At 43.4% G+C, this 24,444-nt stretch overlaps 1 protein-coding gene across 14 annotated transcripts in view; it reads left to right on the top strand.

Annotated features, from left to right (window-relative positions):
* The window catches only part of MAD1L1 (mitotic arrest deficient 1 like 1), a 322,269-nt gene that overhangs the window by 70,195 nt on the left and 227,630 nt on the right, over nt 1-24,444 (top strand). For all 14 annotated transcript variants that reach the window (XR_016471691.1, XR_016471690.1, XM_090151560.1 and 11 more), the window contains exon 11: nt 21,805-21,949. Coding sequence is in view for 12 of the 14 variants with exons in the window: in XM_090151560.1 (XP_090007686.1) it covers nt 21,805-21,949 (145 nt within the window). In the remaining 2 variants the exon portion in view is untranslated. The remainder of the gene's footprint in view (nt 1-21,804; nt 21,950-24,444) is intronic.

Raw genomic sequence — 24,444 nt, forward strand, 5'->3', positions numbered from 1 at the left:
CATTTATTTATTTTATATAAAGCTGTTTCAACAGGTGCTGGCAGAAATGTTTCTGACTTCCAGTTCAGGCTGTTGGATTGTCCTGTCCCCTGCAAAAACATTGCCTCGTTAGGACTTTGCCTATGCCTGTAACTGGCTGCTCACATCTTGTTTATTGGCCCTACCCTCATCACAACTCTTCTTTTTTGCCCTTCCTGAATTTTTACGGGAGTGCAAAGTTGTTTTTTTAAACAGGTGAGAAAAATTAGCACACTGAATCTTTCCAGAATCTGTTTTGCTGTTGCATGCTGGACAAACAGCTCATAGCTGCAATCTGCTGCTGAGTGCTCAGACTCTGTGAGCCTTTGGGCTGCTGCTCCACAGTCACGGGGAGTGGGGGAGCAATCCCTATTTGTTTCAATACAGCTTTCCTGTAATCAAACTGCAGGGACTTTAATAACAGACTGCCTATCAGGCCGTGAGTCTCGGATCGTTACTTATCTGTGGAGATGTTTTGCTCCAGGCAGCTGGTTTAGATAAATTCCTCTCTTTATCTTTTGGTCTCTTAGATGTTAGCAGTGTGCTCTGTTATTGGTGATACTTCTGTGGGAAGTTTTGGCACTAAAAATGATCTATAGTGGTTCCTCAGCCTTGCATTGTATCAATCTAGGGACCTAGAAGGGATCTGCAGCTTGAGTTAAGCCAGACAGGGCTCCAGCTGGAGCTGCAGCTTCATGATGTGTGCAGGGGAGATGTTGTCAGTACTGTCGTTCTACAAGAGCAAAGAGGAGTGAGGCTGAAATTAGTGCCCATTACTTCTCAGCATCTTCCTGGCTTGGGCATGGTGGAATTTCTCACTGTCACAGTGGTGCTGTTTAGAAGCCAGTCAAGTGAGACGTCCCGCTGTGACTGGAGTTCTTGGTGTTAGCTTCCATGAGACTCTGCTTGGAGCAATAGAACGTCCACTTGCTGCACCAGCCTGTTTGTGACGTGTGATCTGAAGTTTGAGATGGTGGGCTGACAAAGCAAAAAGCTGCTTTTTTAAAAAAATTCATTTGTTTTACCAATAAATATATAGTTAGCAAAATAAAGAGATGAAGGTTCCCCCAATCTGAAAAAAAACAAACAAGTTTTCTTCTAATTGCTTTGTTCTGATTACTGTAAGGCTTGCTTGCTCTAGCCATGTTTGTTTGGTTTTGTTATTATGCATGGTGAATATCAATTAAAAGCGAAGCAGGAATTCAGATTTCTCTCAGAACCCATTGAAAATGAAACATTGTTTCAAAGGAATATTTGCTTAATTTAAGATTCAAAAAGAAAAGCCACAATTCAGAGTTAGTGTGAGAAATCCTGATAATTAGGGAATGATTCCTCCAGCTCACGGGTGACAGGGAATGGTAAATCTTGCACGTATAAAAAGAAAGAAGAGAAAGGAGTGGAAAGCAAATTGGTAACCCCTTGTTCCTTCTCCGGAGGGGAATGCAGGTAATTAGGTGATGTTCCTCATCCTCTGACATGTGTAAATGAGAGCCTGCTTATAACAGAGCTGTAATGTAAATGATGAACATTGAAACTACAATGAGAAATCAACCTGTCGAGTGTGGTGTGAGGATGAATCTTCAGCAGTGCTGTAAGTTGGATGCTCTGATAGCACAGCCTGAGCTGTCAGCCGTCAGAACCATCTTCAGAACCCACCCCACCAGCTGCTGGGGGGTGGGGGGATGCAAGAGGAACGTCTCATGGGTGCTCCAGCATCTGCTTTGCTCTCCTTAAGAAAAAGGAAAGCAAGCCAATGCATGGTGCTAGCTAGTGCCCTCTGAACCAGCCCAAACCACCTTCCTTGGTGCTCTAGTGCCCTGCATCTATCAGTGCTGAGAGCTCTGCTCTGAGCATGGGGCTGGGGGCTGTGCCTCTGCTGCTTTCCACAGCGAGGGAATCGTCAGCTCCGGCGCTGGTGGGTTTTAATCAGGCCTTTCCTTTTCCTGTTTGCACTCTGCTCCATTTTCCTATTAAATGGTGATTGCACATTGTTGAAGAAGGCAGTCAAGTGTAAATTTCATTTTTTGCTTCAGCTAATGTTGCTGTTAGAGGTAGCTTTGCACATCTGTGAATATTCCCTGAAGGAGGAGGAGGAAAATCAATGGATGTAGCTGAAATGTTCAAATAAATAAAAAAAGTGAGGGGGGGGGGGGGGGGAAGATTTAGTGAGAGAGGAAACTGCCTGTTCTGCTATGGAAACTTTCCAGTTTCCTCTGCTCATACGTGCTTCTCATTGTTCCATTTTTCTTCTGAGTTTACACAGAGTAGTCAGTCTCTGCTTTTCTTTTCCTTTGCTTTTGTGAATTGTGAGATGGAAGGCATTAAAGACACCTTCTGAATAAAGGGGTCTGAGTGGATGCAGCCTTCCTTTGTGTTTTATTTGGGTTCTTACTTCATTAAATGAAGGAGAGAGAGAATTACCTTAGGGATGAAGGCTGCTTAAGCTTCCCCTGAATGTCCTGCAAACTCCATGTGCTGTACTTTGCTGGGGGTTCAAGATAAGGAATGGAGCAGGTGCCAAGATGTGCTGGTGCACACTGCCAACGCACAGCCCCTCCTTACAGCATGCTCCCAGCTCTCCATTGTCCATCATGTTTCAGAAGGAGCCATACCCCGACCCACAGGGTGCTCTTGCTTTGAGGCAACACTCGAGCCTGCGTTTTACGCTGTAAACAGAGTAATGACAACAAGACTGTATTTATTTTCCTTGTTCCTTTCGTTGTTTTTATATTCATTTATTATCTTGTCTTTTAAATGAAAGGCGTTCTTTGCAGCTGCGCTTTCCTCTGTCTCATAAAACTTATCTGATACTTCGGGCTATAAAAAATCCACTTGTAATCTGGTTTGGGATTTTCTTTTGAGAGTTGTTATCTGCGTGCTACCAGTGAAAACAGTGTTGAAACAATTTAATTTGTTGGGAGTTTTTGTTCATTTCTATGCAGTAGTTCCTGCAGCAGGGCAGAGCGTCTGCTGGGTGAGGAACTGTCTGTCCCTTCACAGTGTGGATGTGCACCTTCATTGCCTCAGCATCCTTTGCGCGCTTCCTTGTTTCTATCATCTTGCATTCAGGATAACTCAGCAGTCTCTAATGTTGTGCGTGTCTGCTTTACAGGAGCTAGAGAGAATCAAATGAAGCTGACAGGCTTAAACAAACATGATTACGATGAGAGGTGATCATCAAGCTTTGGGATAACACAGCGTGGGATGTTGCAGCAGTTCAAAAAGAATGAAACCTTTAGAGAAAGTAAAATACATTTGAGTCTGTTATTGCAAAAGTATTACACTTGGCTGAGAAAGTGTCTGAGCTGTAAGATGATGGAGACTGGAAGGATCTTTCTGCAAGACTTTGGCTGTGCCTCAGTGTTGCTTTGCTCTTCTACTCATCCTAAAGCATCATCAAAGTGGTGCAGCACTGGCACTGCTGCCCAGCGAGCAGTGGGATCACTGCCATGGATGTGTTCAGAGCCATGGAGATGTGGCAACTGGGGAACATGGGGTGGTGTCAGGTGGGGTGGGTTGGGGTTGGATTGGTGATCTTAGAGCTCTTTCCCAACCTGCATGATTCTGTATCAGCCTCAGCTGCCATTGAAGGCGCAGCGCTGGGTTGGGTTAGGTGGTGGTGTGAGCTGCGTGCTGCTGGAAGTGGTGTTTGGGGGGACAGAGGCTGTCTTTAAAAGTGGAACATGGATTCACTGCAAAGCCTGACAGTGTATGGATGTTAATAATACTGTAGGTAAGTGTTCAGGGAATCCATCTTCTGCATGAGAAGATTGAGCGAGTTTCTGTACTCCAGGAATATTCAGATAATTGCAAATTATAGATGGAGCAAATTCACCCTACATCAGAACCTGCTGGGTTTGAATCTTTGTCACCTCGCTATTCACAATGTGAATGTGAGTTTAATTCACTAACTCCTTAAATATGTCATTCTTCAGGAGGGAACCTTAGCACTCAAAGCCTTTGCACATGTTAAAATTTCATGGAACATCTTCGATTAAAATGAAGCTTTTGGAACTGATGCTGTTTATATGCAAGAAAAAATGGCTATCATCATAAAAATCCCAGGAGGGGATAAGGAAAATGCAATAAAATTTCACACAGTTTAATGTTCATCACCCTTGGGTATCGAGTAGATTTCCACTGACTAAATGCGAATGTGAATTCCATTTGCTTTAGCAGCTGAATCTGCTTTATCAGCCAACTTGCTTGTGCTGCTGCCCATGGAGAGTCTGTTCTGAGGATCTTCTTTAGAAACACCTTCCTATTTGTATCTCTCTTTACTTAACTGAGCCGTATTTCTTCAAAGTAGTTTCTTTCCAGCGATGCGACTGAGCATCATCTGCTGGTTCATTAATCAGCACCTTTCCTGCTTACCTACACTGAAGTTGCTTTGTGGAAGGTCTGGGAAGGAAGCGCAGGAGCAGCTCCATGCTTTGTTTCCTCCTCATCCCCACCGGATTGCTAAAGCAGATCTGTGTGTCGGGAAATCTAATATATGGCTCAGGGTTGTAAGCTGAATGTCTTTGTGATAAAATATGCTGCATGTCACTGCCTGCCACCCGTGGCCTCAGCTTGCTGAGAGTGCTAAGGTTTCATTTTTAGTTTGTCATCATCATTTAGAATTGCCCTTCCTCTGTGTCCCGGAGGGAAGAGTTCCCTGGAAGGGCACCCACCAGATGTGCAGGCAGAGATGAAAGGTGCTCCTCCTGAAGGCCTGGCTCTGCTGGCTGCTGTCCTGCTTTCTGCCTCCATTTCCCCTTTGGAGTTGATTGGCACCCGGAGCACAGCTCCCACTGCAGCAGCAGGGAATGGCCAATTTCCCCATCCCAACGCGGGTGCAGAGCTAACTGGTTTTGTCTCCACTCATTTATCTTTTGTTATCTGAAATTCAAGTGATTTTTCCTCCTGAGATGCTGGCCGGCTGCATCTCAGACCTCTCTTTTCTTTACTGTACCCTGGCACTGAGGCTACTGATACTGAGAGAGAACTTTGCTGTGTCTCTCCTAACAGTTCTTTTGTGCCAGTTTCTGGGCTTTAGGTACGTGTGGTTATTTTCCCTTTAATACAGAGAGGAGATATTATTTGAGCCCTGAATGTTCCATTGAGAACAGTTTTTCTTCTCTGCATCCCTAGATAACCACAGTGATCCTAATGCTAGGACTTATTGCATGTTTATCATGTAAATAAATACTTAGATAAGTGTTGTGACATTCTAATTACATACAGCACCGTACAGATAAGTAACAGAGATGCAGAGGAGGTTAAATGGTTGCCTGAGGTTGAGCTGTGGAGGGCTCAGGGCAGCTTGGAGCAGCTGAATGCCAGCCCAGAGCCACAGCCTGTTCCTTTTCCTCCTTGAAAGCAACACATCATCACAACTACAATTGCAAAACATTCCAGTGGCTGTGCATGAAAGTTCTTATATGCATTTTAGATAGATCTTAATGTTAAGGATTAGACGAAGTGTTATGAAAAGTAGAAAATAGATTGCTATCAAGTCTTAAGTCTGCCTTCAGGCCGAAGATGTCCCTGCTCCTAAGGGTGTATTTGCAGTCACCTGGGAGATTTCTGTATACCATCTTGATTTGTTCAGACTGTTGTACACGGTACAAAATCTACAGTTTAACTTGGCCCAGCCTTTCTGTTCTCTCAGCATCATAACCTTCTGCCAGTTCCTTCCCTTTTGAGGCAATTACAGTGGAACTTCAGGCCTTATTACTGATGTCTAGGTGAAGGCTGAAGGATTTCATACTCTGCTTTGTCTGGGGAGCTTCAAAGCTGTTGCGGTCTGGAACAAGATTTGCAGCTGAATTCTCATAGAAGCAACTGGTGGCTGCTGGTCATCATAGTGGCTCTGTTTGGATTTTAATGCCCTTGTGCTTCAGCTGTGATGTTTCACAGAGATGAAGGGGGAAGTGTTGCAATGCTTCTGTAAGAAGAGATTTTCCCTAAAAATGAGATGTGTGAGTTTCAAGGACTTTGGGGATTTGAGTGGCTTTTTGTTTCATTCCAGTAGGGCTGCTGCACTGCCTGCTGGTTTTGGCTGTGAGAAATGTAAAAAGAGAATTCTTGAATCAGTGTAAAGTATTATCTCGAACCTGGTTGTTTTTATATGGAAAGTATGAATATTGTCTATTTCTTAAAGTGCTGAGTATTGTTCTTGGTCTCTTTCTCACAATTAAACATGCATGGCAAAGATTAAAAACAAATGCTTTTTGAATTTTTTTTTAAACTTTCAACCTCTTCAAGAATTTTTGTCTAAAGAGAAAACAATCCAAGGAATAAAGAGGTGAACCACAACAAGGCTTGGAGAGTTTGACCCTAGGTCTGAACTAATTGCAGTCGTGCATCTTGGCTGATGCATGCGGATGCTTGCAGACCTTGGTGCCTCCCTGCCTGCTGACAGCTGAGACCACAGCACTCAAAGCTCGGCAGCTCTTGACACAGCGTTTTTCTTTTTCTCCCAGAAATTCTCTTTGGTTTCCTGTGTTGGTGGAGAAACACCGGGGATTAGCAGTGCTCCTGCCAGGTCTGAGAAAGCCTTTAGTTGTGAGCTGCACAGCTTTGAGACAGTTCAGTAAGAAATGTGCTTCAGATCATCTGATCTCCTTTCTGTCAGCTTATCTGTTTGGGAAAGGCATTGCCCATTTTCAGAGAGAAGTTACTGTGCACAGAGACAGTGAATGTGACAGCAGCAGCCTTGCCACTAGCCAGGCGAGAGAGAAAGAATGATAGATGTGAAACAAAATTTAGTGCTTCCTTTTATGCCAGTTCTTCCATTTCTGAATAATGTCACTGGTCAGATTAAAAAGATCACTAATTCTTTTAATTGTTGTGGCTCAGGAGCAGTTCTGGAAGCACCTGCCTAGCATGCTGCATTGCCATCCTTTGCTTTGCAGGCTTAATGTCTCTTAAATGGAAGCGAAGCGAAATGGATGTTCTTGGAATGTTTGCTCGTGTCTGTGGATGAAGGCTATCAGCAGGAAGGTGATGTTTAACTAAGTGCTGCTGCAGGCTTACAGGGAACATAGAATATGAAACACTAACTTCCTATTTCCTGAGCTGCGCTGTTATCCGTAAATGCAATGTGTTGAGATACAAGTTTATGTCTATACATATGTGCTTTTCAGAACCCCTTGCATGGCTGAGGCTGGTGTGCAGGACGTGCTGAGCCACGTGGCCACCTGCAGCCCCATGCCTGAGGGTGTGCTTTCTGCTTTCACACATCAGGTTTTGTCCAAGCACGAAATATCTAACAGCAGCCTTGCCATTCTGGAGTGGACCAAAGGGAGACAGCTGAAAATATGGTGATGCCACGTATGAAAAGCAGGCACAGATTACACGTTCAACAGGTGACCCAGGCATGAGCTCTGCATTTAAATAAGTTTAAAATACTTGAAGATCCACCGTGGCTGGATGAGCAATACAGTGCCTGCTACGTACTGATTTGGACTGTAGCCGTGTCTGAGTTGATCATGGGGGAAGCAAGCCTGCAGCATGCTCACTGTGCTCAGCCCAGAGGAGTGTGGGCAAAGCCTGCTTGAGATATGACCTCCATGTGGAGATCAGAATGGGAACTGAGCCACTCAGCCGCTCTTTGGAGGCAGACTCAGCTTTATGTTAACACAGTCACAGTTTATGGGACCCAGGGGGGAGCAGGCAGGAGGCTCAGAAGCTGCCTTTACAAATAAATTAGGTGTTCCTAAAGGCGAGGTGTTCACAGCTATTACAGTCCTGTATTTATGCGTAGCCTGCTTTTCCTTGCATTTACATTTAGATCTACTGCTATGCTATTAAATGTAATCATTAGCTGTTTTACCTTACTTTTTGGAGGCATTGAATTTTCGGATTGATTTCTAGAAATGCCGAACTACCAGCAGAGCCTTGTAGTTGGTTACACTCAGATATATCAGAGTTGTTTTGTTGAATCGACTCACTCCAAATCTCGTACAGAACCACACTAATTTCTCCTAATGAAACTGTCGGCCCTGTGAGTCTGGCACTTATAATCCTCTCAGAAATCCCGATTTTTTTTTCCCCGCTGTTGTCAGAGCTGTGCTGTGTGCAGCCTCCTTAACGTGCCATGTAGGATTCCTGGGACCTCTCACTTGGGAAGGTGGTGAGAATAAGCACAATTAGTTGCTGTCAGATTGATGCTGGTGCTGAGGATTCAGCAGGGAGCTGCAGGAAGGCGAGCAGTGCCTGTGGGGCGGCCGTATGGATCCGCTGGTTCCTCTTGTCGGGGCTCTCTCCTGGCAGAAAGATTTGTCTTGGGATGTCAGCGAAAACAGGAGCTGTTAATTAGCTATACAGAAATAGATTTGATGCTATTTAATATGATGGCTGACGATGTTTTTAGAGTGGAATTAAAAGAAAGTGGAATAAATATTGGATATATTTTTGTACTCGGGGTCTTCTTTTAACAACTTGTTATGAGACCACATAGGGAGCTTATATATGTTTGTTCTAAGCAAATTGCCAGTGCTTTTCGTAAGGAATAAAAAGCATTTTTAAAGGCATCCGCCACAGAAAACCAGATCTTGAGGATGTACCAATTTATACCATAAAAGCTGTGCAGTTTACCTATGTCCTGTATTTAAAATTCAACCAAGCCTTCAGCGTTAATTTTATCTTCAGTTTTGGGTAAAGCTGAGTGATTTCTCCTTTGTGCCCTCAGTTAAAGCAGTTCACAGTGTGTTGTGGCTTTGGAGGACAAAAGTGCCAGGAGTAAGGTGTGCTGAAATGGCTTTAGTGAGGTGCCTGAAAAAATCCTTAAATTTTATAGTGTACAATTTTTTCATGGAATGGTGTTATTTCACAATCTGAGAATTATAGGGATTGGAAGGGACCTCTGCAGATCATCTAGTTCAACCCATACTAAAGCAGGTTCCCTTGGAACAACAAGATCCTGAAAAGGAGAGTACAAGCAGACTGGGAATTAATAGGCTATTGTCTAGCTTTAGAAAGAAATATCAGGAAAGCACTGATGAGATCACGAAGGTTAGGCTTTGAGCTGACTTAATGCAGTAAAGAAAAACCTGTATGAAGTTTGTAACAGGCAAATGCACTTAATGGATTTTCAAATAATTCTCAGGTTGTTGAATGCTATCTGTAAGTGGTAGTTGGAGCTATTAAATCAATAATGTAAATGAATTCATGAATTCAAGTGAAATTGATTGACTGTTCATTAGATTGATTTAAGTGATTCCAAGTAGACTTCTCAATTTATGTTCATTTGGAGATATTTTAAATGCCATGATTAAAGATAGAATCATAGAATCTTTAGAGTTGGAAGGGACCTTTGGAGGTCATCTAGTCCAATTCTCCTGCAGTGCACAGGGACACCACAGCTCCATCAGGTTGCCCAGGGCCTGATCCAGCCTCTCTTAGAAAGTCTCCATGGATGGGGCATCAACGACACCAGTAGGCAACCTGTTCCAATGCCTCACCACCCTCACTATAAAAGGCTTTTTCCTTATAGCCAACCTAAATCTCTCATCTTTGAAGCCATTTCCCCTTCTTCTGTTGCCCTGCTAAACAGCCTATCCCCTTCTTTCCTGTAGCTTCCCTTTTAGATGCTGAAGGTTGCTCTCAGGTCACCTCGCAGCCTTCTGTTCTCCAGGCTGCACAGCCCCAGCTCTCAGCCTGTCCTCACAGGAGAGTTGTTCCATCCCTTGGATCATTTCTGTGGCCCCTCTCTGGATGTGCTCCAATATCTCCATGCCTCTTCTGTATTCTGTACTGAGGGCTCCCCATGTGGGTGCAGTACCCCAGGTGAAGCTGCAGCAGCAGAAAGTAGAAGGGCAGGCTCACCTCCTTCAATCTGCTGACCACTCTTCTTTGGATGCAGCCCAGAGCATGGATGGCTTTCTGGGCTGTGAGGGTACATTGCTGGCTCATGTCCAGCTTCCCATCCACCAGTACCCCCAGGTACTGTAAGAAGTATTTCAACTGAAGTCCCAAGTTTGACAGACTAGCACCTTCCCCTGCCTTTACTGTCTTTCCAAAAATCTAATAAAATCATAAACTGAAGATTTTCTTCTTTTACATTGATTTCTTCATCTTTCTTGGTTCATTCAAAGGTATTCTTCTGATCTGTGTTCACGTAACCATCTACTCCCATAGGGATTGTTAGGCCGTGCTGAAGCACGGGGACCAGAGTCCTCAAAGCAACTACATGAACACAACTTACTGCAAGAAAAATGCCCTGGGAAGTGAGCTGCTTTAATTCAAACCCTCGGGCACAAGTTAGAAGCCTTGAAGTACTTCCCATGTAAATAAGATGACAGTTGCTTATCACTTTTTAATGTTCAGTTTGATATATATTACAGTTCGGCAAATCTGTTTTTCAGTACTTCTGTACCTACCATATACATTCATATTTTCTATTCTCATGATGTTTGAAAGCTTGTTTTTGTACAAGAGCTAGATTCTCCTGTGCAGTGTGTGCAAAAAACCCCCAAAACCAACAGTGGTTGGAGGCTAAACCATGTTAAATTGACCATTAAAAAGAAGTGGTAGAATGATGTTGGACATGGGAGTCTGTCTCAAGCACTGCTGGAATGCACAGGTTTCTCAGAGACCTCTGGTGATTATATGCATAGGAAAAACGCCATCAGAAAATATCAGTATCTGTTTTAAAAAAGAAAAGAAAATCCTTTTACCTGCAATACTGCACATGGGTGTTTCAGGAGCAGGAATTTTCTAAGAGTCCCCCAGCAGTGAGCTGCTGAGCCCTCATTTAAGTTTCCACTCAGTTTTCCCCTGAGAGCTGTGGCTCTTTGTTGTGCCTCCAGTTTCACTGTAGACCTGAGTATCACTCCCCATCTCTTCTCCCCCCACTAATTTTTCTCAAGGCACGTTGCTTGATACCCAACGTTAGGAGTAATGAGAGAAGTGATTCATTATTAATAAGTTAACCTAGACTATATAGGGCTTGACTTTTTCTCTCTGCCTCGGTGAGTTTGATGTGTACTTTCCTTCCAGAGAAAAAAGGGAAAATAAATTCTGTGCAGAATAGCCCTGGGCTTCTCTTTATGAAATGTGTGCTTCTGCGTAAGTGGGCTGATGGTAAATTGGAAGCATTTCATTGCTGCTGATGGCAAAGTGATGCTTCATACTTCGATGGAGATTCCCAAACTCTGTCAGTCCTCTGCTTCTTGGAGTCAGCGTGGTTTGGTAGATGAAGACCAAGAGTAGGGAGAAAGAAAATATGTTTAAAAAAAGTAGTAGTTATTCTTAGCCTAGAGGATAAAAGTACACTTGTATTTCTCTAGTGCATTCCCATGCCACTACTGTCCTATGCATTTGCTTTGTGCATTTCCTTTCTCAAAGCTCTTAGGGTTATCCTGCTGCTGCAAAATCCTTATGTGGCGTTTCTTTGGACATCTGATGGCATTGATTGTGGGGTGGATCTCACACAAGAATATTCTGCCTGATTTCTGGCTACTGGTGTGGCAGAAAGGATTATTAGTAGCTACTATTGCATCTTCAAGCTGTTCTTCCTGCGGTGTCTGTCCTGTGCGTGGATAGGGCTGGGGCTCATAGCATTATTGTGGTGGGTCTTCGCTTGACAGAGGGAAGTTGGGTCAGCAGGTGCTGTGTTCTCCACTCCTGTGATGGAGCATGGTGTTCCTCTGGCTGTGGTGGTGAGGAAGGGCTGTTTGTGGAGGAGATTTGCTCAGTACCTTGCTGTGCTGTGTAAGCAAAGAGTCCTTCTATCAATTCATACAGGAACTAACCCTGCCTTTTTAAAGGTCATTTCTGTCTCAGTCAGCTTTTAAAGTTCAAGAGGAAATAAACTGCTTAGAGTTGGCATTTTTCAAGTCAAGTGTCAACTTTCCAAGCCCCCAAGCCAGGGGATGTGGAGGAAGGAGAGATTAATAAGAGAGCTGCTTGCTTGTTACGGTGATTGTGCAGAAACCTTCCCTTTTTTCTTTCTTCTTTATGGGGCTTTGGAATGAAATGGAACATTGTTGAAATATCTCGCTTTCCCCTTTTCACTTTGCAATGCAAAAGTATCCAAAGCTCTTTAGAAGTGCTTCTTTTCCACTGACAGCAAGAAGAGAGTTTGTCAGCTCTGGTGAAGTAGGACAGAAGAAACGTTTTATGACAATGCCAATACCTGAAAGCTCTTTTAACCACAGAATCTTATTATCTGGTGAGAATAAAATGCACTTTCGGAAAGTAGCTGAGGTCTCCAAGCAGGTGTTTGCCCTTAACTGCATTGATGCCTTTTCCCATGCAGGGGATGGTGAATCAATAAGGAAATAAACAGGACGAATCAGCTTTATTAACCAGGGTAGGGTAAGGCAACAGGGGAGATGATAACGGAAGGCAGGTGGCAGGCGGAGGGCATGTTGAGCATGGGCAATGTGCTGGCTGTCAGAGTGCCTGCACTGAAGGTGGAGGTCCTGGTGCTGTGGATTGCAGTGTTGAGCAGCTCCAGGCAAGCGAAATACAGAAAAACACCACCAAAAGAACCCCACAGTACTATTTCTTAAAGTGTCAGGGCAATCTTTTCAATTCTCTGTTCTTAACCTTCTTGGTTTGGCTGGTGTGGCTACAGATGAATGTAGGAACGCTGTGCTCTGTGTGCCCGGCGCGTGGTGGGAGATGGTGCATAAGGGGTTGTTTCCAGATAACTTTAAAGTAGGAATATTTTATACGCAGGTGGCCACAATGCAAAGCCACATAGGTGTTTTTTATTGCTGTTGAGTTTTTATGTTGTTTCTCACTTGCTTTTCCTTAAAGAGGAGCTCTTTAGAAAATTTGGATCTCTGAAAGCTTTTCTTGGTAAAGATGCCATGCAGATCTCTTTGTGCTTTGGGCACGGCTCTGTCCCTGCCCTCTAGGGGAGCTGGTGGCTGTTGTGCAGGGTGGGGGAGAACAGTTCTCTTCAGAAGCATGCTGCCATTCCAACAGCTGACAAAACCTCAATGCAAATATATTCCAATAGAATAGACAGATACAGCCCTAATTCTTTGGTACAAGGAGATTTTGGCTATTCTTGAATACTGTTTCTAATGGGAAGCTGGTGGCAGCACAAACTGGTGGACTGCTTGCTGCCATAGCACGCTGCATCTGTGAGGAAAGACATTCTTTTTTTCAGCTACTAATTTATAGTTTGGAAATTGAATATGACTCATGTATGAGAGAGATGAGATGACTGCGTACTCACCCAAGAAAATTCAATAAAAAAGCGCACCAGAGTAAAATTTGAGCTAGATGAGATCTGCTGGTGTGCATTCAGAGTAAGCAGCCCCTGCCCACCTCCCTTCCCCAGATTGGCAATCAGAGCCAAGATCAGCCTGAACCAATGCCAAGAGCTTTGGAGAAGTCAAATAAAAGAGCAAATGAAGAGTGATACTTCTCATATTTTTCCTCAGTTCAAAGCTTAAGGATTTCTTGAGGCAAAGGTGATATCTTTTTGTAGCTAATAGCCCATGATGAATTTCTGTCCGTTAATTTGTTTAGCTCTTCAACTGAAAGAGGCAGTGAACAATAGCTCCTTGTTCACCTCCTGCCACTCATGATTTTGCAGACTCATGATTGTTTTCATTCTTTGCAGACAGCTGTAGCGGAGTATTGTGCAGTTGAATATTTGATTTTCTGCATCAAATCAGTTTTTCATAGTTGTGGGGAACAGGACTGAGTACTGTCTGACAGGGACATGAGAGCTTGGGCAGCAAAGATTTATTGGGACTGGTCATCGTTATTCCACATTTAATGGAGAGGGGAGGAATGATGTTAGTATGGTAAAGTGAGTATTAAAAAGCTTCTTCCTCCGCATCCTAGGAGAAAGAAATAAGGAGCACTGAGGCAACCACAGTGCCCCAAATGTCCCCTGCACACTTCCCCAGGGAACCAAGGCATCCTGGCACCCGGTGTTGGTGCAAGCTGAGTCCATGGCTGCTGCGTGAGTTCAGTGCTAACGTTTGGCTTGGAAAGGAGGAGATGAGTTCTGCTGCCTTGAGTACAGCTCCAGATGCAGGTGCTGTAGTGTGAGCTGTGGCAAACCCACAGAGAACGCTCAGAGAAGATGTTTGCTATTTTAACAGCTGGGAATAGAGAAGGACAGTCTGCTAAAGACACGTAAGCCAAGCAGAGGTGACAGTATGCGTGTGTCTTACACGTGCTGAAGTTGTAAGACAAAGTGATGAGAGCCTGTGTTGTCTTAGGGGTCAACTGAGTCACAAAAGTGATGCTCCTGCGTTCTTTAATTGATAACTGTTGTTTTATGAGTGAGACAAAACCAAAGTAATCTGGTTGCCGTGTCTTTAAATATATTTCCCTGTAAGAGCTTCACCCCAAAATAACAAATCTGACCTTTATGCTCACCTAGTGATTTTGAATCGTGGAACTGCCACATAAAGACTATTTACTTGTCTACCTGACTGGTTTCTGTATAAAGTATTCATTGCAAAGAGATTGCATAGCGTGTAGCATTGTATTATTAAACATTTAAAAATATTGATGCAGGAGAATTGATGTAACCGAGCTCTAAATTTAATCATTTTGACACTTCTTTCCACAGTGACAGCTTTATTCCTGTTGCCTTATATTGGCATGAAAGTTCTTTGAGTTAATTTGGGGGGAGGAAATTAGAGGGAAGATGCCTCTGTGCTGTGCAGATAAGCTGTAAAAGTGTCAACAGTTTCGTGAAAGATTCATGTAGGGAGTCTCTGGGTGGCAGCAGGAGAAAGCCATGGAAAGCTTTAGGATTAAGGATAGCAGGATGTCCTGAGTCAGTGCAGAATAGCTGCAGGAAGACTGCTGTTGATTTCAGCTGCACTGTCAGTGCCTTTCACGGGCCCAAAGTTAGGAACAACCTAAAGACCAAGCCCTGAGGACTACTTCTGTGGCATCAGATAGGGGCTCTGGCACAGGTGAGGACAGGGATCATTTCTGGGGCAGAAACTTTCAGTTGCCTTAATGTGAGATCAATCTCTTCAAGCAATTTCTGTTCTTCATCAATCTTCTAAATTCTTCAGCAAATGAGGCAGAGACCCTGCAGAAAGAAGATGCAGTTTGCAGTGAATCCTGGTTTGTTGGGAGAGTGTGGCAGAACAGATCCACCCAGTGGCTTTTGTTCTGAGTCATGATTACAGGTCATGTTATTTGGGCATGGGACTTTTAAGACCTTTGCAGTCTTAATATGCATCCAATATACGTTTAATAATAGCCAAGTCTTTTCTAATGCTCTACTTAGTGTAGCTTGTATCATGCTAGACTGCTTTGATGCAAGCTGAGTCAAAGAGGGTAGGAGGCAGATAGGAGATAAAGCTACACTGGGGCGTGTGGAAAGAAAGGCCAAGAGCAGCGGTGTGCTGGAGCAGTTGTTAGGGGCAGCTGAGCAGTTTCTCAGCCCTTCCTTTCCTTTTATCTGCACTGATGTCCCATGGGTACGTGCCAAGGGTAATTCTTAATTCTCTAGGTTTATTTGTTGTCAACAAGTATCCATTACGAATTCTCTCGTGAGTTCCCAGTGAAAGCCTGGACAGGTTTTCACTGCCAAAAGCGTGCTGCTTGAAAGGCTGAGCCACAGCTTGGAATTCTAATGAGGCCCATGCTGGGGTCCAGCACTGGGTTGCTCTGTGAGAAATATTGCCAACAATTTTGCCTTCCGTAAATTCAGTCAGGTATTCTGAAATTTACCTGTGCAAAAAAAGTGTGTCTGAACGATAATGTGCTCTGCTCGTTTCACTGTGGAGTATGGTGATGCACACTGGAAATGAGCTCTCATTGGAAAAGGTCATTGGAAACATCTGTAGAAGCTTCCCAAAGCTGTAATGAGTCATGAGTGTGAGGTCTCGCCTGTTATATTGCAATGGAGAGTTTAACGTTTTGTTTTTCTCATCTAAACACTTTGATCCTCTTTATTTATTAAGATAAGCTATTATCTAACTGTCAAGAGCCTAGAATTTCAGTGTTTTTGTTTGCTGACAAGTTTGCTCAGCACAGCAGTTCTCCAACTCACTTCATTCCCTGTTTCAAGCAAATTTCCCGTTTTTCACTCCTCTCTATTAATCCTTTATCCTTTACAGCACTCACGCTGCCTGTTCCTAAATGACTCTTCCCTCCCAGGAAGGGTTGGTTTGGCTGTAGAGCAGCCACCTGAAGTATTGGTAGTCACTCTTGCTGTCTGTGCTGTGTTTCTGCTCCTCGTGCCCAGGCTGCAGAATCAAGCCCCCAGCTCTGACAGCTCACTGGGATGGAGGATCGTCCCTGAGTTAGAGCGTTCCTGGGAAAATCTTTACAACGCACCCAGTACTGAATTGGATTGAGCAGAGAACTGTGCAGTGCACTCACCTCACTTTTGACGGTGCAAGAAATTGGAATCCTTCAGGCTCTTACAGCTGGGTGTGAGCGGGGCTGGTGGGATCAATGCATTGTCTGAGTAGGGAGGGGGGAGAAGGAAAAGATTGGTACAAAAACTGTGACAAGTTTTGTTTTTCTTCGTCGTATTTAGGCATGGATGTGAGCTCATCCAGCCCACAAATGATTATAGATTGGTAACTGATGGGGCCAACTGCATTATTCATTATGATTCGGATTGAAATGAAATCATGGAGGGCAATTTTCTGTCTCGCTCTTCAAGGTCAGATGAGAGTATTTATTATTCCCTCTCTGTTTATCTGTGAATGCAAATTGAATTTGGTGATTCAAATTGATGAAACGTTAGAAATATAAAACTCATCAGAGCTGACAGGAAGAGAAATTACTGGGTAGAGCTGGCCAGTGACTTCACCATCCCATGTACGGGCCTCTCCTTTGATTAGTAATTATTTCAATCTTTGGGTTTTCTCATTCCCTGTTTTGTTTCAGTTGTTGTGATTTTTGTTTTCGAAGAAAAAAGTGCAGTAGCACTTCAAAGCATGTAGAATCTGAATTAGATGATGTAAATAAAGCCAGCTGTAGGGAGGATGCTTGGATCCCGGCTGGAGAAAAGGTTGTTTCAAAATTCTTCCTTGGTGCCTTTGTTTCTCCTCTCTCTCCAAGCAGTCTCCTTTCTCCAGTAGTTTTCTGCCTTGCATTCCTTGTCTCCCAGGGGCTGCTCTGGCTGTTCCCAGCAAGATTATGGTCTGTTGGGGAAGGGAATGGACGCTGCTGCTGTCTGGTGCCTGGCCTATTGCCCATGGTCTGACCTTCAGCACCAGCTGGACCTGCCATGGCAGGTGAAAAGTAGAACCTGTGGAAGGACCAAATGAGCACAGCCCTCCTACTGAAATAATCAGAATGGAGCTGTTCTGCTCACTGCTCGCTGCAGTTCAAACAATTCAGTGAATCTTGGCTCGGTTGAATGTATCAGCCTGTTGTCGTAAGGCGTTGTTGTAGCATGTTCCCAGTTCTCTGCAGTGAACTTCTAAAACTTGTAAGGTGCGGATTATTCTTATCTCAGAGTAGGAGTGGAAAATCCTTATCAGTGAACGCTCTTTAAAAACAGGCAGTCTGTAATTGCCAAATGCCATATGCAAAATCATGATCCAGAGATGGATGATACGCACGACGTGCTAATAGTTGTAGAGAACTGTTGGTTTTCTAGCTTCTGCTTTAATTGCTTCCACATCATTAAGGATACTCGGTATGTATTCCTCTACCAGACACTGCAAACAGAAGGGTAAGTTTGGGTCAGGATGCAAATGTTGATTCATAACAGGAGCAGTGAATATTTAGATGTAGCAAAAGCCCTTAATAGATCTGTGTACGTAAGCTGCTATAAATCACTTTGTCTATTCAGCTATCAGTTTTTTCCTATAGCCAGTTCTACAGAAGATGGCAACATTATCAAGTTAGTAAGCACCCAACAGGCAGCGTGGGTTCAGTGGTTTTTAAATATCAGTAAAAGCTGTATTTACCAAATGAATGTCATTAACATAAGCTTTGGCCTTATGAACAGTTGAGGTTTAGAAGCTTGGAAAAAGGACAGTAATGCCTGTAGTTATCTCACCCTTGAAAGATTTTAGTTTCCAGAAATCAATGATGTATGTACTTGGCAAACGATTCATTTTTCAGCTTAAGATCAAAACAAGCCAGAGAAGTCTCTCATTCATTGTTAAATTAAGGCATTGCTTTCATTCTCATCTTGATGGTGGATGTAGAAAGTGTGTAAATCCCACGCTGAGGGCTTGATGAGATCCTCCCAAGGTGAGGCAGTGCTTTGGCAGCAGAGCTCTGGGGATGCTGTGCTGTGTGTGCTCACCTGGCTGGGGGGGGAGAGCGCCCTGATGTGTCCTCTGAGTCAGTCCGACCTCCTGACAGTCCATTAAAGCAATCGTGCTGCTGCCAGGACATAAAATTGGTCTTATTTCTGTTCTGTAGCTTCACTTTGAAGGAACTGAAGTTCTGAGCCTGATATTTATGCTGCTGGTTGGGGAGTAAAATTAAATACTGCCTCGGTGATAAAACGTGCTGTCAGTGTACCAATAAAGCTCCCAACATCTGCCCGCTCCTCACTCATTTCATCTCTCCACCCAAGCAAAATAATTCTTTGTGTTGTTCTCTCATTGTAATTACAGTCTGGCCCAGGACTTGTAGGTAGAGCAGCAATGTGACGTAGGAGCTGCTTATTTTTGAGCGATTTTTTGATTCGTGGAAACCCTGTGAGGGTGAGATACTGGAAATGGAGGCTGAGGGCATCGCCTCCAGAGAGGCTGTGGGCACACTGCTCTGCTTCTCACTGGACAACAGGAAAGGCACATGGAGTTACCTTCTTGCTACCCGTGCCTTCACACTGACTTTTGAAACTTGAGGAGAACTGGAATGAAAAATAACATTTTTCTCCCATCCCTCTGTTTCTCAGCTGTGTATGACTTTGCGTGCTGTCTACAAACGCGTGGGCACGTAGAGAAGGATGCAAGTTGTCAGGCCTCAAATATTGGTACAAAGCAATTTCCCTTCCTCTTTTTTTGCCTCATTAGCTCGTGCGCCGAGCTCTTTATTTTGTTCTGTGTGGTGGTGCTGATAGCTGCAGTGTGACTGTTACACATGGGCGGCAGCACTGTTGTTGTTTTCCACCTGTGCTCCTCCGCTGTTCTTCCCATCCATGCTCCAATCCCAGCATATTCTCCATCCTCCCCTCTGGCACTTGTCCCTGCTAGGTGCACAGGGCTGTGCTCTTCCTCAGCTGCAGTGTGACCAGGCACTTCTCTTCCAGCTGTCCCTTTGCTGCTGCACGTAGATGTCTGCTTTTCCTCTCAGGCTGACAAACAGACAGCTTGTGGCATCCCCTCTGCTTTTCCCTAGTTTCTGAGTGCCTGTGAGGTGGTGAGTCGGTTACTGAAAGGAAGGAGTGGTTCGAGTAATGTTTAACGTATTACTGGGGCAGAGGGAAGCTGAGAGCTGCTCTTGTAATTATTTTTTTTTTTGAGGCAAATTATTAAAATGTATCTTGCAGCTTCAGTGTTCACTGTCTGCTGCCATTGTTCTCAGTCTTTCAAAGAACATTCTGGAAAATGAAGTTTTATCATTAAGATTACACTAAAGTGGATTACAGAAGGGAAAAGCAAAATATGAAGAGTCTCAAGAGCTCGGAGCAGAATGATGTTGGCATCTCGTTCACTAGGATGTGGAGCAAGGAACATTAACAGGCTGATAAACAGAAATGACTTTTTCTCCTTACGGCTTAAAAGGTTTACTTTGAACTGGCAGAGGTTTTAAAAAATGCCAGTTCTCCACACTTACACTGAATGGAGAACTTTGAACTTATTTTTCATTTTTCTTAATGTTTGGTTTGAGCAAGCATTTGCTTGTGAAAAGCCATAGGTGTCACTAGTGGGGAAGAGAAGTGCCCAGTTCTGACTGGCATGGTACTTGATGCTGCTGGGTACCTGCATTCCAATCCTGCTTTGTGTCACTAAGGAATAGAACTTTTCTTTTGGATTTTTTTTTTTTTTCATAGAAGATGGTTTTTGTTGTATTTGGTGCAGTTTCTGGAAGGATTATCAATCTGTCCCAAGAGAGGAAGAAAGGATCTCAATAATTTGCTTTGGCACGGTGTGAAGAGTTGTAAGGAAGCTGAATTTCACACTTCTCATATTAAGGAAGCCTATGGTAGCAGAGTCAGTTCAGAGAGTTTAAGTATTGTCGCTGCTTTCAGACATCTCTGGCATTTAAATTCTATCTACATTAACATTGCATTTAGCTCAGTCTGAAATATAAACAGAAGATGGTGTTCTTTCCAAGTGCCGTGCCATAGCTGAGGGAATTGCCCATTTGTTTCCCTTTGCTTAACTTTCCTTATGTATTTAAGCAATTCTTTTCCAAGCCAGTTTGAAAGGAATGTCACTGAATGCCTGAGCTATCCTCGAGGTCTGAACTTCAAACGTTATTTGCTATTTCAAGAAGGAAACCCATCCTATGTCTCACTTTTCTTTCTGAATGTCAGCATGATGTTAACACATCAGTTTGCTCAGCGTTTATAGAAAGTATACTAGAAGATGGTAACTTTAACCTTCTGTGTGTTACTGCCTAAGCTACTTGTATGTGCTTGTGACATTTGGCATCTTAATTCTAGCACATAGTTTTATCCAGTGTACACAAAATGAGGACTCAATCTGTTTGTCATCTTCGGATTTCGACTTCTTAGAAACTTTTAAATACAGATTGTTTCTATGGAGTATGTCAACAATTAATTATCTCTATTAGCCTGTGGAATTCTTGCATTGTTGAACAAGAACAAGGCTGGTATTTCCACTGAGTATCCACAAGTTTGAACTTGAGGTGTCTGCTGAGTTGTGATGGATAAGGAGCATCAAGTGCAAGGCTGCTGTTGCCTCATGTTCCATCGCTGTAGATAATGTTTGTAGGCATAGAGTCTCTTTTTAATTGACCAATTAAAACAGAACCAAGGATGTAATGGTACCTTGCTAATTAAATTATCCATTTTCAAATGCAGCTTTAGCACTGTTAAACTTTCCCACCAGAATACAACAAGGAGGAGTCGATTTCCACAGTCCATTTGTGAATGGGTCCAAACTGAACTGGAGTCTTGCACATTTCCCTTATTCACCAGTGATTTAATATGCACGTTTGTCTTCAAGGAGAGGAATTCTGAGGTTATAAAATAGCTGCTTGGGGATTTTAGTGAATTCCAACATAAATTTCCCTGGTACATTTCAATGACCTGGCAGTTCAGGATGGACTTAATTTAAGCTGAGAGTCTTTTAAGGCAGCGTTCTCTTTGAGATTTATCTAAGCAGTGCCTTGAAATGATGGGGAGCCATGCTCTTCTGGTTTAATTGAGAGTCATGTCCACATTGCAAACTGAATGCTGACTGCCTCAGAAGACATTTATCTTTCAACGTAGGTTGCTGGAAAGAGCAAGTGCAGGTGGTGGCTATAATTACAAGATGAGTATTATTTTTCTCTCAAAGCAGATCACTCTAAACCTCCATTTTGCTTTTACTTTGTTGGGAGGGGGGGGGGGGAAGGAAAAGATGCAGTAGGAACCAAGATCTGGAGTTGTTTGTTGAAGATGAGCTGTCTTCTCAAACTGATTTTGAAATAGATACGCAATTAATTAATTGCCTTGCGTATGCGAGGTTCCAGTAATCTCTTATGCTGAACAAGAAGGCCGACACTGGCATGGTTCTCTCCTATCTTTTTCTGAGAAAAGCTGATAAGGAGGCTGCAGCTACTCCTAATGATTCCAGCAGTGCAGCTGTAACACGACATGGCAGCAGCTCCGGTGTCCTGCTGCTGTGCGGTGCTTCTCTCTGGTCTTTCTGGTCTCTCTGATTAAGAGGCAATGGTCAGGGTTTCACAAACCTGTGTTATCTTCCCTAGTGCCCGAATACTGGAGAAGGCCCGACAGCAGCTGCAGGAGGAAATTCTACAGATTCAGAGCCAGCTCTTGGATGAGAAGAAGAAGCGCGAGCAGCACGAGGCCCTGGTCAGGCGTCTGCAGAAACGTGTGCTGCTGCTCACCAAGGTGAGGGTCTGGATGATGTCTGTAAAAATGTGTCCTTATTCTTTCCTCCAGGTGTTTCTTCTGTGTTCACTCCAGTAGTGCTAAGTTACTCTGGGGACTTTGCGTAGCAGATGCTGTAGAAGTGACATGAAACTTGTCTTCAGGGCTGCAGTGGGATGAAGGTACGAGTACATTGTAAGGCTTTGTTAGCGTGCTCCTCCATCTGGGCTCCTGCTCTGTTGGCAATCTGTGGCTTAGTCTCAGGCCTGACATTTGTGCGAGGGCAGGGAATTGAATCATGTTGTCTCCAGAGTGTTTTGAGCTACGGAGGGGAATTTATAAAGGCTTTCGCTGCCTCACCTCCTTCCCTAAAGAGAACGAAATGACTGCACCTTGTCAGCTGTTCCTGAGGAAAAACAATTTACAGAGTAAGAGAATCGCCTTCCTCTAACGCTGAGAGTCTGTTCGGATATAATGGCAGGCACTAGACCAGTAAATTGAAAATACATTTTAAGATTCTTTCTATAGGATATTTCAAAAAGTCTGCATTATCCTATATCGAGTGTGCTTCCCTGATGAAATTCTATACAATAATTTTCAAGTCTGTAGAGCATTGAAAAATGTTATATTAAATTCCGAGGGAGCTCTTTCCCCAATGGGAATAATAATTCTTTCTAGTAAGAATGATATAGACTTCAGTTTCAATAATATTCCTTACAAAACTTCACTCGTCTAAAGCAATCTGCCTGATATCGTCAAACTGCTCACGTAGATAAGCCTACGTGTGTGCATAAGGTCAGACTGCAGAAGTTGGGGTGAGAGAAGAAGCCAGACACGTCGTCATGCATGGGGAGGAAGGTGCTGGCTGTGGGAGTGTCTGAGCAAGCAGAAAAGGAGCTCGGCTGTTGGCAGTGCTTTAGGCTTTAATTTTCAGTGTCGAGTAAAGCGTTTTGTTTGGTTTTATTTGCTTTGCACTCAGTTCTGTTTAATTCCGTGTCATGTTGAGCCAAGGGGTCTGTGGTGGATGGTAAGCAGGGCCTGTAGGAGCAGGAAGGAACTGTTTGACAGGAGGATATTTCTTCACCACTTCTGACTGCAGAATTTGGTGCCATGAAGAGTCTTGTAAGTGAGAAGAGGACAGCAGTTTTTGCCTTTGTACCAAGGCAGGCATTGCGGTCAGGGTGGCTGGGCAAAACCTTCTCACTGGAAATAGAAAAGGCATTTCATCTGAGCAGCAGCCGACCCTCTGTGTTGCTCTGGTTTGATAACGGTGTGGCTGGTTGTGACACAGGTGAATCTGAACCAGATAAAAAGCCTTTGCAGCCTTTTCAGCTGTGCAGTGCGGCACTGGACTGCTCAGCTCTGAAGGGAGTTTCTCAGATGGGCTTCTGAACAATTCCCTTTGTTAACTTATTTCTAGTAATCATCAGAAATCTGTTTTCTCAGTGAACACGAAATAACTTTGCTATCATTACTTCTTTAATGACTGGACTAAAACACGTAATACTTTGTCATGCAATGAATTGGACTCTAATATACTATTAGAGAGTATATGTTTATAGAGTCCTTAATTTGTTTGCTATCCCCTCCACCCCACTCATGGGGAGAAACAGAGGAAAAGTTGGAAATGTCCTTGATCAAACCACAGCACATAAACTCGTATTTTGTCAGTGAAAGTTTTCAGTATGCTGAGTGATTCCTCCACTGCCCTGCTTTAAAGGAATAAAGACTTTGCTGTTCTCTGAAAATTTATATTCCATCCAGGGAATGCTAGGATCCTTTGTGAAGGAGTACGTGCATTCTGGTACTTTGGCAATCTCCTCTTGGCACTGCTTCTCCCACTGGTTGCTCTCTCATGCAAAATCAGAAGCAGGAATTTCATTTAATTAAAAAAGTACGATATTGTGATTTAAAATGAGATTGAGCAAATATACTGCCTGTTAAAAATAATTATTTTACATTGAAAGCATATCACCTAGAATGGTATTTAATCATCTAATTAGTGGCATCAGTAGTACAGCGTGCTTCTGTCTACGTAAATGGAGAATGGAAAAGATGAGCTCTCTCTATTGAGTCTTTGTCTTGTTAAATAGGACTGTGAAAATCTAATTTGGGAGAGACTATTATATATATGATTGAATCACCATTGCTTCTGATACTGTGGTTTTTGCATTTGTGTATGTTTGACCCTCTGGTAGGGCAGTGAGTGCGCTCCTGTATTCTGAGCAAATAGGGATTGAAAGACTTCAGACACATTTAACAGAGCAGGTTTAATCCAGCAACAGCTATCTGTTCTCTGGGATCAAATTGTAACCTGGAAGTCTCAGGTCTTGAATACATTTTAAAAGATCAATAGAAAACGATAAGCTGTTCTTCATTTGATAACGGCAATACCTAATATTTTAGTTATGAGCATTCTCTCTTCAGATGACATTTGCTTTGCAGATCTGATTCCTTCTCAGATTTTATGGCTATTGAATTTTGTCTCAAGATTCAAGCAATATTTTCTGACTTTC

This window comes from Phasianus colchicus, chromosome 16, assembly GCF_987193195.1.
Source record: "Phasianus colchicus chromosome 16, bPhaCol1.hap1.1, whole genome shotgun sequence".
Lineage (NCBI taxonomy): Eukaryota > Metazoa > Chordata > Aves > Galliformes > Phasianidae > Phasianus > Phasianus colchicus.